This window comes from Procambarus clarkii, chromosome 32 (assembly GCF_040958095.1).
Source record: "Procambarus clarkii isolate CNS0578487 chromosome 32, FALCON_Pclarkii_2.0, whole genome shotgun sequence".
NCBI classification, from domain to species: Eukaryota; Metazoa; Arthropoda; class Malacostraca; order Decapoda; family Cambaridae; genus Procambarus; species Procambarus clarkii.
Window position 1 is genome coordinate 14,535,833 of NC_091181.1, and position 15,177 is coordinate 14,551,009.

At 44.8% G+C, this 15,177-nt stretch overlaps 1 protein-coding gene across 1 annotated transcript in view; it reads right to left on the reverse strand.

Moving 5' to 3' along the window:
- Positions 1-682: 682 nt before the first annotated feature.
- LOC123759270 (uncharacterized) overlaps positions 683-15,177 on the reverse strand; it is a 98,602-nt gene continuing 84,107 nt past the window's right edge. Inside the window, exons 12-16 of the mRNA XM_069334797.1 lie at positions 11,774-11,994; positions 10,995-11,175; positions 10,764-10,863; positions 1,289-1,418; positions 683-1,154 (exon numbers count right to left, since the gene is read on the reverse strand). Of these exons, the coding sequence (XP_069190898.1) occupies positions 1,041-1,154; positions 1,289-1,418; positions 10,764-10,863; positions 10,995-11,175; positions 11,774-11,994 (746 nt within the window). The 3' untranslated portion in view covers positions 683-1,040. The remainder of the gene's footprint in view (positions 1,155-1,288; positions 1,419-10,763; positions 10,864-10,994; positions 11,176-11,773; positions 11,995-15,177) is intronic.

Here is a 15,177-nt window from a genome sequence, read left to right on the forward strand (position 1 = left end):
CTCGAGATAATTGATGTTATTCGCTGACCCTACTGACACATGTCTGTCTCTCTCACGACTCCAGACTCACACGTCAGAGTGTGTGTGTGTGTGTGTGTGTGTGTGCACGTGCGTGCGTGTGTGCGTTCTTATGTGCTTCAGTGTGTAGACATGCATGCAAGCCTATAGACAAACCTTAGTAACTGATTATACATGTGGATAGAGAGGGGGGGGGGAGTTAACACATCCCCTGACCTTCCCTCTCGCGTACATTGCGACTACCCAAGACTGCCTCTACAATGGACCCATCCCTGACCTTCCATTGTGTAACAGCATGTTGTGGTCTTGACCTTCTAATGGTGTCAAGGACATTGATTTCTACAGTCTCGAAAAATACCCCCCTCCCCCAAATAAGAAATAAATTGCATCTCTAAAAATAACATACCCTCTGTCCACTTCGACCCACTCCCTTAAAGAAAACACGAATCAATAATAATTTTCCCTATCAAAAAGTGGACGTTTTTTTGTGTATATTCACTCACTGTCCAGAATTATTAGTGAATTTGAGTGATATCTCTCAAGGGTCTGAACGAGTTAATTATTTTATGATTAAACTGTTTCGATTGATGATGTCTGTTGGATTTTATTAAAATTTGATCAATGCAAATTACAATGGAATTTTATTAAACAGGGAAGAAGCCATTCATCTGATCGTCTGACCAGCTATTGAATAAAATGCAAAGAAATTGAACATAAATATATCTAGTTCACGTTTGTATGATTTTTTCATATACAATAACAAATTTGCGTTTCCAACTGTGTAATAGGTTTACATAAATTAGCATTGTTGTTACTAGCAAATTATGAGAAGTAACAATACTTTCCAACACCATATCTTTAACCCAGATGTTTGTAAATTCAATCCAGTGCATTAGTTTAGCAATCATGACTAATATATTGAGATGTCAAGCAAAAGCACTGGGATTCGTTTAGTTATAGTCACATACAAATGTGTTTCATAGCTACTGTGACACCCTATTCATATGCAGCTGACAGGGTGATCATATTCCAAGTGATAAGGGAGTCCAACAATGAAGAATGTCGCCAATCACCAGCTCCAGGCAGAGTACAAACACACCAACAGCGTGGCCAGCAGCCAGGATGACGAACATTCCCTGCAATAAAGTCAACAGTATTAGTATTAAAGTTGAGTAAACTTACACATTTAAAAAGACCATTTTACCTACACAATCATTTGTTATATAATGACATCCTTCGCATGCAAGTAAATGTGAGAGAGGTGCATTACCCAGATGTTGTTAAGAGAGAGAGACTCCTGGACGGTGATGGTGGTGGGAGCCTTGTAACACACAGTGGAGTTGGGCTCCGCCGCCTTCATCCAGTACCTGAACAGTCCCGCCTCCGTCACCCCTCGGATCCTTTCACACCATAAACATTGTGTCAAATGTTTATGCATTAATTATTATAAATATCAATTATTAATTATTATTATATTAATTATTATCTATATTATGCATTAATATTGCATAACATTGCTAATGTATTCATGTTGATTACTTTATACTTTAGTGACATGAGTACCTCTGTAGAGATGAGTGTTTCATGTAAAGACACGAATGCTTCATGTCTCTACACGAAAGAGACAGAGTGTGGGTATCTACAGCCAGTATTATAAACATACTAGTACTGAGTCTCAGTTATATGAAAACATCAGCCTTAAAAAAACTGAATTTTAAGATTAAATTGTTAACAATACTATATATCATTAATGCAATTTGATTGCTATATTTTGTTAATAATGTGTATACATTTAATACAATGAACATTTTAATCACATTAAAATATTATATCAATTAAAAAATCAATAGGAGTCATATTGAGGATTCGAATCCGTACCTACTGATTTTGGCTCCTACTGATTAGTTCATAGATACATCACGTTAATGTCATTTCATTGTGCATTTGAAGAGAAGTGATAGAGGTAGAACTCCTGGACCACAGTCAGAGTGAACGCGGGTAATGTGTGAAAACTCTGACTGGGATTCAGTCTCACGACCCCGAGAGGATTCACTTGAATCCCAGGTTCCATTTCTTTTTGACGATGTCGGACCCCTCCGTGGTGTTTCCTTGCCGTGTTGAAGGGCTCACGTACACCTCCCTGGGACCGGTGTGGGTTGCCTGTGCCCCCTCTTTGGGTGGTGTACGTGCTAAAGGGCACCATGTAGGGGCCTTGTGAACCATCGGACCACCCGCTGGAGGGGTCGCCTGTGAGAGGCCGCCCTGAGTGGATGGTTGGGTGTCCAGGCTGGGGCGATAGGGGACTGGGGTCTTAGCACCAGTGTGGGAGAATGAACGAAGTAGTAGGACTCCCCTGTTAAAAAGGGGGAGCACCGCTGGGTACGACACACCCTTCCTGCACTGGCCCGTGCTCGGCCTCCCTGGCTGCCCTGGTAGGTGGTATCCCTTGGTTCCAGGTCCCATCTCTTTTGTTTGGTTTGCTGTATGGATAACGACTTGCCTCCTCTTACCCAGGCTCATGGGGTGGGCGACCCGGCCCCTGAGTCGGACCGTCCTGGAAGATCGGGATCTATAACCCCCGCTACAGGATCCGGTTTAGGCCCAGACCGGACTCTTCCTCCCTGCTCCCCTCCCTCCTCTGTGGTTGGGTCGAGCCCCAAGCCTGCTGTGGTGACTGTCTCATCCCCTTGCATGGTTCCATCCCTTCTTGTGACTACTGCACCTTTCGACCCGTCTCTCTCTAAGGGTTCTCATCGCCGTCCCCGCCACGGCCGCTCTCATATGCTCCCTTCCCATCCTACTTCGTTCCATGCTTTGTTTGGTCCTGATACGTGGACTAAATACTTTGACCTTCTACCTTTGGATTCAACTCCTCCTGATGATTTTTCCCTTCATAGGCATCTTGTCGATTCCGTGGATGCCTCTGTCACCTTCAACCCCACTCGTCTTGGTACCCGTGTCATTGCTGCTCCTTCTCAGGATGCGGCCACCCGCTTGGCCGCCTTATCCTGTCTTGGCGAGACTCCTGTTCGGGTCTCGAAGAACGCCCGATTGAATGCCAGTGTTGGCACTGTTCTCCTCCCGTACCCTGTTGGGAACGGTGTTAGGGATCTCAAGGACTGCCACGAGGATATCTAGCATATCCTCGAGGCCCAGGGTCATTCTGTACTCCAGGTGGACACATTTACTCGTCCCCCTCGTGGTCATCGCCGTCTGCCCCTTAGGGTTGTGCAGGTTACCTTTGATGGTAGGTCCCCTCCGCCCTCTGTCATTCTTGCTGGTGTCAGATGCTCGGTTCAGGAATATATTCCCTCTACGAGGCTCTGCGGTAAGTGCTGGAGGTTTGGGCATGGTACCCTCAAATGCTCTAGTACTGTCTCTCTCTGTCCCCTGTGTGGAAGCGAGGGTCACTCTAAGTTGGAGTGCACTTCTCCCCAGGCCCGCTGCCTCAATTGCGGTGAGGCCCACCCTACTCTCTCCCGTGCGTGTATTTGTTACAAACTTGAGGCGGTGCTTCAAGCTTCAAGCTTGAGGTGAGGTGCTTCAAGCTGTCCTCAGCTTGAAGCACCGAGACCGTTTGTCTTTTCCCGAGGCTCGGCGCCAAGTTCATCGTCTCCCCTCTTTCGCTGGTGTCTCCTATGCTCGCGTGGTGCGCTCTTCCTCTCCTCGTCCTTCCCACCTTTCTCAGTCTCACAACCGTTTCCGAGCCTTAGACCTGGACGCGCCCACCTCCGCCTCCCCTGTTTCCCTCCGTTCTGTTCCGAAAGGTCCCCATCCTGGTTCTCTGTCTAGGGCTCCCCTTCTTTCTACCCAGTCTGTCACGTCTCCTGTGTCTTCTTTTTCCTCTCCCTCCTTCCCTCCTCCTTCCCGTCTTTCTCCTCAGTCTCTTGGCTCTCCACGCCGCCTGACTGTGCGGGCCGATGTCCATCGCTCTCCTGATGGTTGTGTTGTTCACTCTCGCTCTTCTTCTCCTATCGAAACGCTGGCGTCTGTTGCCCAGTACATTGCTGCTGAGACGCCTGTATCTTTGAGTCAGAAGCGGAAACCTGGCTCCTCTCCTTCCTCCTCCCCTGTCGGTAAGAAGGCTTCGCTTTCTTCTTCACCCCCTATCTCTGACTCTATCGTTCCTTCCCCTCCCGCTTCGGTGGTGGAGCCCCTTGTTCCTACTGTGGGGGTTTCTTTAGCCCCCAGTTCCGTCTCGGTTACTGCCCTTGCTGAGGTGCACTCCCCTCTTTCTGCCCCTCCTCCTCCTCTAAACGCTGCTCGTCCACCTCTGGTCTGTCCTCCCGCTTCTTTCCCTCCTTCTTTACTCAGTTTACCCATGCCCCCTAACCCTGACTTCGCTGACCCTGCTCCAGACCCTGCGCTTTTTTAGCGTGCTGTGGTTCTTCCTCACCTTTGTTTCTTCTTCGCTCTCTGTTACTCTCCTCTCTCTCTTTGCTGATGTCTTTTCTTCAATGGAACATCCGTGGATTTTACACCAATTTCCTTGACTTCCAACTTCTCATTTCACAGTTTTCGCCCCTTTGTGTCTGTCTCCAGGAGCCGATGCTTGATGCTCGTCCTAGTCGCTTCCGTGGCTATTCTTTTCTCTCCCCCCCCCCCCAGCGACAGCTGGAGTCCATAATTCTTCTGCCCTCTTGATTCGTTCCGATGTTCCCTTTGTCCCCTTACTTTTTTCCTCGCCTCTCCACTGTTCTGCTGCCCGTGTCTTTGTGCATAGGTGGTACACGGTTTGTTAAATTTATCTCCCCCCCCCCACTGTCCCACTTTCTCTTCCTGATCTTAAACGCCTCCTAGACTCCTTGCCAGAGCCTGTGCTCCTGCTGGGTGATTTCAATTGTCGTCATGCCCTTTGGGGTGATGTGCTGACAAACACCCGGGGTCACCTCCTTGAACCTTTCATCCTCTCTTCTTCCCTGTCCCTTCTTAATTCTGGTGAGACCACTCATTTGGACTCTCGGATTCGCTCCCTTTCTTGTCTCGATCTTTCTCTGTGTTCGTCATCCCTTTCCTTAGATTTCGGGTGGTCCTTGATGACCTCCATGGCAGTGACAATTTTCCTATCCTTGTTTCTTTTTTCTCTTTTCGCCCTCCTCCCTCCTTCCCTAGGTGGCAGTTTGCCGAACCTGACTGGCGCCTCTTTACTCTCCGTGCTACTATTTCCGACCTCTCCGTTCTGCCTCTCCCTCGCGCCATTTTCTTTTTCATGACACTCTCTTTGACGCTGCCCTCCACTCTATTCCTCGCTCTTCCTCTCGGGGAACGCGGAAGTGCGTTCCCTGGTGAAATATGGACTGTGCTCGGGCTGTTCGCTGTAAGCGTGCAGCCTGGAAGAGACATCGCCGCCGGCAGATGGTTGAGTCTTTTCTTTTGTTTTGGAAGGCGAGTGCGGTGGCCCGTAGGACCATCCGTGCAGCTAAACGTGCTTGCTGGCGTTTTATGTCTCCACCGTTATGTCCGTAACTCCTCTCCCACTGGTCTGGAAGCGTATCCACAAGATTGCGGGTAAGTTCGTTCCCGATGTCTCACCGGTCCTTCGCCTCCATGGTGCTCTTGTGGCAGACCCGTTGCAGGTTGCGACCGAACTGGGTTGCCATTTCTCCTCTGTTAGTTCTGGTTCTCATCTCCCCCAATCCTTCCTTCTTCGTAAACCTCTTCTTGAATCTCATCCTTTAAATTTCTGTACTTATCTTCACCTTCCCTATAATGATCCCTTCTCTCTCTCTGAGCTTCAGTCTGCCCTGACCCTTTGCGGTTCTACGGCAGCGGGCTCTGATGGCGTTCATTATGAAATGCTTCGCGATCTCCCTCCGTGCACGTCTCAGTATTTACTGAGTCTGTACAATCGGGTCTGGGAGTCGTCGTCGGTCCCAGAAGACTGGCTCGATGCTGTTGTCCTTCCTGTTCGGAAACCAGGGTCTCTCGGGTCATCCCCCAAGGACTTACGCCCTATTGCCCTCACGAGTTGTGTCTGCAAGCTCTTTGAACATATGGTTAACGTTCGTTTGATGTGGTTCTTAGAACACTATAACCACCTCTCTCCTTCTCAATTTGGTTTTCGCAAGTGCTGCAGCACAACGGATGTCCTGGTGAACTTGGAGGTCTATATTCGTACTGCTTTTGCTGCGAAGACCTCCGTTGTTGCCGTCCTTTTTGACCTGGAAAAGGCTTACGACACTACCTGGCGGTATCATATTCTGTCTCAACTTCATTCTTTTGGCCTTCGTGGGAACCTCCCTCTCTTCCTCCAGAGCTTCCTCTCTCGTCGTTCTTTTCGTGTGCGGCTTGGTACTGCTCTCTCTGCCCATTTTCGGCAGTATGAGGGTGTACCCCAGGGTAGTGTTCTGAGCACTACTCTTTTTCTAGTTGCCCTCAACGGTCTTCTTTCTTCTCTTCCTTCTGGCATCTTTTCTGCTCTCTATGTTGATGATCTTACCCTTTGCTGTCGGGGTGATGATTCACCTCTCCTTCAACGGCGGCTTCAACTTGCGATTGATGCCGTGTCGTTTTGGGCCACCGATCATGGCTTCAAGTTCTCTGCGTCTAAGACTTGTGCTATGACTTTTACTCGGAAGCATGTCGTTCTTCGTCCCTCTTTGTCGCTTTATGGTCATCCCATTGTGTACAGGGATTCCGCAAAGCTCTTGGGGTTAGTCTTTGACACTCGTTTGTCTTGGTCGACCCATATCTCTTACCTCCGAGTTGAGTGCTCTAAGGCCCTTAACCTACTTAAGGTTTTGTCCCATACTTCTTGGGGAGCGGATAGACGCACGCTCCTATATTTGCACTCCTTTCTCGTCCTGTCTAAACTCGATTATGGTTGCCCTGCTTACTCTTCTGCTTCTCCTTCTACTCTTCGCCATCTTGATGCTTTGCACCATACAGGGTTGCGTCTCAGCTCTGGTGCCTTTCGTTCGACTCCCGCCCTCAGTTTTTATATGTTGACACTGGCTTTCTCTCTCTTCAGGACCGCCGTGATCGCTACTGTCGTCGCTATCTTGCGCGGTCCTGACAGCATCCTTCCTCTCGCCTCTGTCGTGCTTTGACTTTTCCTCCTCTTGTAGCTCCTGTTCCTCTTCATCGTCTCCCACTTTCTGTCCGGTTATCTCGCTTGCAGGATTCTCTTTCTGTTCATATTTCTAATGTTTCTCCTCCTATTGTTCCTTCTTTGCCTCCGTGGAGAGTCCCCCTTCCCAAGTTTTGTACGTCCTTGACTTGTATTACTAAAGCCTTTACCCCTCCTACAATTCTGAAAAGCCTCTTCCTTGAGCACTTTTCTTCGCACTCCCATTCTATTTCCATCTTTACCGATGGGTCTAAGTCTGCGGACGTTGTGGGCTACTCTGTTGTTTTTCCTGACCGTACTTATATGTGTCGCCTCTTTTCGGAGGCTAGCGTCTTTACGGTGGAACTTTATGCTATTCTCTATACTCTCCGTCTCTTGCTTTCTCATTCTCATTCCTCCTTTGTGGTTGTAGTTGACTCTCGTAGTGCCCTCAAGGCTCTTGGGTCCTTTAATCCTGTCCACCCAGTGGTTATTGAGATTCAGCAATGGCTGTTTCTTATTTCTAGTAAATTTAAATCGGTAGAGTTTTGCTGGTGTTTCTTTCAATAGCGTGCGGATGCTGCCGCTAAGGACGCTATCTGTTCTTGTCCCATCTCCCGTAAAGGTCTTCCTTATTCCGACTTTTATCCTGTTATTCATTCTTTCATCCTTGCCCGTTGGCAGGGTTGTTGGTCCTCTGTGGTTCGTAACAAGCTACGTACTCTCAAACGTAGTGTGTCCCCGTGGCCTTCCTCCTACCACCGTAACCGGCGGTGGGAAACTGCTTTGGCACAGCTGCGGGTTGGCCATACTCGCTTAACCCACGGTCACTTAATGGAGCGCCGCCCCTGCTCCTTATTGTCCGAATTGCGTTGTCCCTCTTACAGTTGTGCATATCCTTGTTGAATGTCCTGACTTCCAGGACGCGCGTGTGTCTTGCTTTCCGACCGTCCCTCGCAGTCACTTGTCCCTCGATAGAATTCTAGGTGAATCGGATACTTTTGATATCGTTCGCCTTATGCGTTTTTGTTCTCGTATTGGCTTTCTTGGTGATATTTAGCACGCTCTGATTATTTCGCACTTTGATGGTGCTACATAGCCTTCCCGGTTTGGTGCCTTCTTTTGATAATTACCCTACCTTGACGATGTCGGAGTCAAGTGGTCTGAGTGCAGTGGCTTCAAATCCTTTTCATGGCTCCTACTGATTTTCTCTAACACAATATTACGATTTGTCAACTAACGAGATTAATCAAAATTCCTTATGAGAAAAAATACCACCAAATCCTGAGCAGTAAGAGCACAGTACTTTTTTGATCTCCTTAATCAAGTAAATAATTATCAAAAGAAGGCACCAAACCAGGAAGGCTATGTAGCACCATCAAATGTGCGGAATAATCAGAGGGCGCTAAATATTATCAAGGATGCTAATACGAGAATAGAAACGCTTAAGGCGAACGATATTAAAAGATTCCGATTCACCAAGAAGTCTATCGAGAGACAAGTGACCGAGAGGGGCGGTCGGAAAGCAAGACACAGGCTCGTCCTAGAAGTCAGGACGAATGTAAGAGGGACAATGCAATTTATACAATAAAGAGCCGGGCGGTGCTCCATTTAAGTGACCATGAGTTAAGCGAGTATAGCCAAGACGCAACCTTGCTAGAGCCTCTCCTTAACCAGGGTCGTTTCTATTTTGATATATTCAATAAATCTGTTTTATTGAATATGACCGAAAGGGTAAGATTAATGATTCTAACATGAATCTTCTCAATATTTCTTACGTTTTTCTTCACTTCCAGGCTTGTGGGTCATGACATTCCCATACGCATACCCAGGTTTGAATTCCCCGATAACCTTTGGCAGGTGGAGTCCTGATTTTTTGGCGTTCACAGTTTCAATCAATCTTTTTACCTTCGTTTTTAATTTAGTTGTAGTGTCCTTCGTTACCTTTTGGAATTTAGTTTGGTCAGAGAGTATGAGGTACATTTTTGCCAGATAATCGCATTTTATAAGAATAACGAATATTGGCGACTTGTCACCTCTCCTGACGACTATCTCCATATTCTCACGAAGGCTTTTAGCTGCCGCTTTGAGTTCGGGGGACAGTATGGTGCTTCTACAGTGACCTCTAATCTTTCCTCCTTCTGCAATAAGTTCCGCTTGCAAGGTGTCTTTAGTGGTAACCTTCTTTTGCATCTCGAGGTCGAATATGTCGTCAATATGATCTCCAATTCTACTTTCCAGTCCATCTCACCTGGTCTGGACATAACGCGACAGTTTATACCCAGATTCAAGAGAATTATTTGGACCTCTGTGAGCTTGATTCCAGCAAAGTTTAAGAAGTTATCTCTGGGTCGAGGAATGGCCATAGGTCCTTCAAATAATGTTGTCAGTTTCTTGATGATCCTGGTTTCGGTGCTGTGGAGATGTTGATCTGTAAGGATGTCGAGGTGTTGGTCGATTCGAGTACGGAGGTCTTCGTCGATGTTGGTGTGTCTCCACTGTTCTGTGGCATGAAGTAGTGGTGCTTTGCTATCGTTTATCTCATTTTCTGCTTTGTGTATTTCATTTCAAATCAGATCTTGGCGATATTTTATCGTGAAAGATTGCTTTCTTGCTGCTGGGTCGTGCATTTCAATATTAGTATATTTTGGTAGCAGTTTTTCTTGTAAACATCTGTTGTTGAATATGACCGAAAGGTTAAGATTAATGATTCTAACACGAATCTTCTCAATAATTCTAACGTTTTTGTTCACTGTCGGGGGTAATTGAAAAATTAACTCTCCAAGGTTGATTTTCTCATTTTTTTATTGATAATTTGACTCCTCATTTTCTTATTTTTTTATTGATAATTTGACTCCTAAAAGCGTTTCGCAAGGACGTCTCACGTTTTCAAAGACATGTTTACACATACCATTACATGCTTATATTCGTTTTGGGTGAGGTGATATGACAAATGTTTTTGGGTGAGGTGACAAAAGCCATAAAGCGAATCAATGGGTATATATTGCATATAAGAACATAAGAATGAAATTAACTACAGAAGGTCTATTGGCCCATATTTTCTTTTGCTGCTTCTATGTTGGTTGGGGTCTTGAAGTGGGTAGAATATAGTTATGTATTAATTGACTGTTGATTGCTGGTGTTGACTTTTTGATGTGTAGGGTCTCGCTGATGTCAAGTCTCCTGCAATATCTAACTGTATCTAACCCCCTCCTATCTAACCTAACTCCTGCTGTATCTAACCCCCTCTTCCCCATCTTCTTGATCCCTCCCTTCGTCTTCCCCAACGTTTACTCTGTCATCCCCTGTTTACCCCATCATCACCTTTCATCAGACTATTAGTTATTAAGAATCACTGAAAGAACTGTATGGGTGTCTTAGAAAATAGTTTCTTGTGATCACTTCAAAGTAGAAAGGAATCACACCAAATATTTCGTAATTATCACCGTGAAAATTACAGGTGAGGGATCTCTGATTTAGATAATATTTAGTAAAGCATTTAATTTGGGCTAATCCAAACTAGCCTATGTATGTCCCGTTCCCCAGGCCATTATCGTTGCAAACTTCAGTGAGGTTAGCCTCATGCATCTGTCCTCCAACTTTACACAGAGAGACTTTCTCTTATAGTATAGATATATACATCAGTCACTGCAGGCTTATCCATGATTAACTGTGATTCTAATTGAAATGTAGATACCTTTTACTCATTGCTGAAACAATTGGACTTCCCTTTTGACCTGCCATAGCAAGCATCATAGGCAGAAACTCCTCTCTTGACTGGTAGAATGAACACTGCCCTATGAAGGATCAAAAAGAGCTTTCAAAGAGTTATATAAGAAATTTTACAATTCTAACAATAGATACATAAAGTGATCTCTTTCAGTTCACATATAATAAATCAGATTACATTTGATATGTTATATAATACCTGATACCGTAAAATCACGTGACATGAAAATCTTTAAGCCAAAGTCGACTTCCACGAGAACGTGGTCTCCTTTCCTCACCAAGGTGTCCATGCTCTCTGGGAACTCTGGTAGCGTTCTGTACACCAGGCGACCTTTCTCCTCCAAACCAGCAAACTCATGGTAAATTCCAGAGTCCACTTCCTGAAATAACGGATCAGTCAAGCTCCTTTTATTCTAAACTGTCTTATCATCTTCATGTACCGCATCTCAACTTTCCTAGATAAGCAATGTAACTACAACTTGCAATGTTGACATATTGTAATACAAAACAAAATTTATTATCGAATGCTAATGATAGATAAGTTCCAGAATATTCACATACAGTACATAATCCATGTGAGTTCTTATAAAAATGTGACAATTTTTGAATTCTTTGTAGACTTAATGCAAGTTGTCGTAGCACTACAAAAATATTCTCGAAAGCTCAGTTATTTTGGAATTATTTAATCACGTTTATTAATACAAAATATATTTGAGTTAATAAATGATGTCGGCTATGGTAATTTTCCTATTACACAAACATATTGTTGACCAAACCACACACTAGAAATTGAAGGGACGACGACGTTTCGGTCCGTCGTGGACCATTCTCAAGTCGATTGTAATCGACTTGAGAATGGTTCAGGAAGGACCGAAACGTCGTCGTCCCTTCACTTTCTAGAATGTGGTTTGGTCAACATATTTCAGCCACATTATTGTGACAAACTTATTATCGGTAAACGAAAATATAATTTCATACATGCATATACTGCACATTAGAAGAGTCTTTCTCCCATATAGAGATCACTGATCTGTCATCCAACACGTCCTGGAGGGACTGGATGGGCTGAGGAAGGTTTCTGACAGCCAGGAGAGCCATGAGGTTGCCGGCGTAGCTCTGCGTCAACACCACCGTCACCAGCCCCCACACTGCCAACACCACTCGCTCCCAACTCCACTTCACGGGAGATTCAAATACATCTATGAGAGGAATATTTAATAATAATTATTAGCATATCGTTTGCGTTGCATATGCAGCATCCACGTTCAAAAAACGTTTTCCATCCAACAAATAAATTCTGTTTATTAAGAGTAAATTAAAGCAATGGTGAAAAATTGCTTGTTCTCTCATAATATTCCTTTATGTAAAGTTTATAAAATTCTATGCCTGAAAACGCCCACCAGAAAAATAATCAAAATAACTGAAGCACAACTGTATCCTGAGAAGCTATAAAAAAAACAACAGAGAAGAACCGCTGTGTGATTATCTGAACCCGGGAGAAGGGTCTTTTTTTTAAATATCAATAATTTTCAGTAGTTCGTTGGCATATCTTCCAGAATCATCCTAGATGAGGGACCCAATCTGAAGGCAAGTTCGGTATCATATTATTCAGTATAGATCACAAATTCAATTTAAGGCTTTCAGGGCTACGTATTCGTTGCCTTCTTGGATGTATGTTGGTTGTAGTTATACACAGTAGACACTTCAGTAGTTTTGTTGAGTGAGGCAACAAAGTGTATAACTGGTCAGCCGAGGTCCAACCTGCTCTGGGTCTGTGAGAATACTGAGGCCTGCTGGAGCACGGCTGGTGCCGCTCTGTCTGGCATGACGTCAGATGCCTACTCGCCTGTGATTGGTTATGTTTCAACCGTCATACAATTTGAGTATAACACCACTCGGACACGCTACCAAGTCGACGTCCCTTGTCGACAAGCTCTGGCTAGCTATATAGTTACAATGATACTGAAAGAACCTCGGTGGCATTCAATAATGGCTTACATGTGAAATTTGCATAATAAACATTAGAAGAAGATCAGGTGTGAAAAATCATGGTAACAATGGTTTAATTAAACCAGAGTATTAAGAACATGTGTATGTCTACTTGTCAGATATGAACAATACAACTCAAGGTATTGCCTGAACAAAATTATTAACATGTGTTAATGGCATGTGCTTGGAAACAATGCAAAATTAAAGACAATTATTTACATTAATGAAACAAAAATTCTGACCTAACAACCACAAATGAATTTTAAGATTAGATAATGAGGATTTTTTTCTTTTAATCCACAATATATTTACAAGCTATATACAAGACCTGGATCAAGAAGACTAACATCTGTGTGATAGCAGTCAGGATTCACTGGCCTCAGTGTGGTTGCTAGAACATTAATGAACGCTTATGACAAGCACTGTAAAAATACAAATGGCAGCAGACTTAACAATGGCATCTAATTTATAACAGAAAATAAAGTTGAGAAAAAACTTCATTATACTATATACATATATAATGGTAATAATAAGACATATGGTGGAAATACTGCAAATGAATTTTGCAAAACAAAACAGAATAATTCCAGAGTGCACTTAATTCTAAATTCTGCGGATATTTACACCTAGCTCATCCAGAGCACTATACAACTCTGGCTCTGACTGAAGGTCAGGAACAGATGAAACTGCATGTGACAAACTATTATCTTGAGAGATAACCTCGTTAACATCTAACCAATGGACATGGGGTGAGTGCACGGTTGAAACGAGAGGTCTAGATATAAGATTATAGGTGCTAGTATGGGGTTGCTGTACATCAAGTGGTCTGTCAACCACAGAAGGTGGTGTCCCAATAGAAGAATCTGTCTGGGTAAGTTCATTGTCATCTTCCTCATCAGTCTCATCAACTAGTCATTTTAGCTAATTTCATGTGGTCTAAATGTTCATTTATATACTCTCCTGTTAACAAATTCTTAAGTCTGTACTTGTTATCTTTAATAAACTCGATTACCTTATATGGACCCAAAAATTTCTTAGTTAACTTGTACATAAGACCAGACCTGTGTTGATTAAGTACCATTACTACAGATCCAATAGTTATCTTTGTTATGGACCCGGATCCAGCGTCCGAGCCTGGAACAGCGACGACCACGCCATCTGTGGGTCGGCTCCCGAAACCCCCTCCAAATGGTCGACGACACCTGGTGAGGACGAGGCGTACTGGCCACGAGGGCCAGTTTCCAGTCCTGTTCAGCCCACAACACAGCCGCTGCTGACCTCTGGTGAGGTGGTGCTCAGACGACAACGCCATCTATGGAGTGGATACGTTGGGCGTTTGTGTCTGAGCCTGTAAGTGAGGTGGTTTTGTGTGTACCTGTTATTGATGACGTGTCTGCTTAGAGTCGACCTGGGACTGCTGTAAGGGAAGTTGAGTCAGTCTACCCAAGGCAGCCGTCCCCACACCAAGTGCTTTGCTGCAGCAGCTGTGAGTCGCCTCCCGGATGAACACTCTGGTGTAACCCTGCCAGTGAAGTGGCAGTTGAAGGATTGTCGTACCCGGGACTGGCTGGTGGAGACGATTGACCACTGGGGTATTGTGGACAGGAGAGTGATCGGTGGTATCACCCGAGACTCCTGACTAGGGCACTACCCTAGTATCGCTCGTGGAGTGGCCTGACCAGCGTTGCTGATCCGGAACCTGCCAGCTGTATGTTGGACTTGTGGTTGACAGCCTCCACGGCGGTGCCCCCAGTGGAACTGTGTTTTGGCTGGCCTGTGACCAGGGTAGACTCAGCTTCTCGAAGGATTTGTCGTGAGGCCACGAGAGCACCGAGAGCTTGGCACCGAGAGGATCCAGCGTCTTCAGGAGAAGACGACCGTGTATATACTTTCCCTGTGCAGTGTTAATACCCCTCCCCCTGTGTAACTTTTATATATTACTTATTGGTGGCGGTCATTATATTATATTAAGTTTTTGCCTTTCTTTCCCTTCCCCTTTTAGTTTACTTGCGTTACTGATCACATCCCTTGAAAGCCACTACTGGCTTGGGGTCGGATACCCTTCCTCTAATAACATCAGAGTAAGAACCCAGTTGCGACCCGAGAGGGCCGTAACAATCTTACTGGGTTTAGCTCGTGCATTCCTTGCTAGAGTGAACTCGGCTGTAGCTTTGGACAGTTGTTCTCGTATTTTCTTGAATACTAGTTGCATTTGTCTACGCTTCACTTGAACAAAATCATCTACGTTATATAAGGGAGTAGGAGGTACATTAATCAATTCATTAGGGAGGATCTTATCTGTGCCATAAAGAATAGCGTGAGGTGTGTCACCTGTAGAAACATTAATTGAAGAATTTATAGCACACTGAATTAAGGGTATAAAATCATCCCAA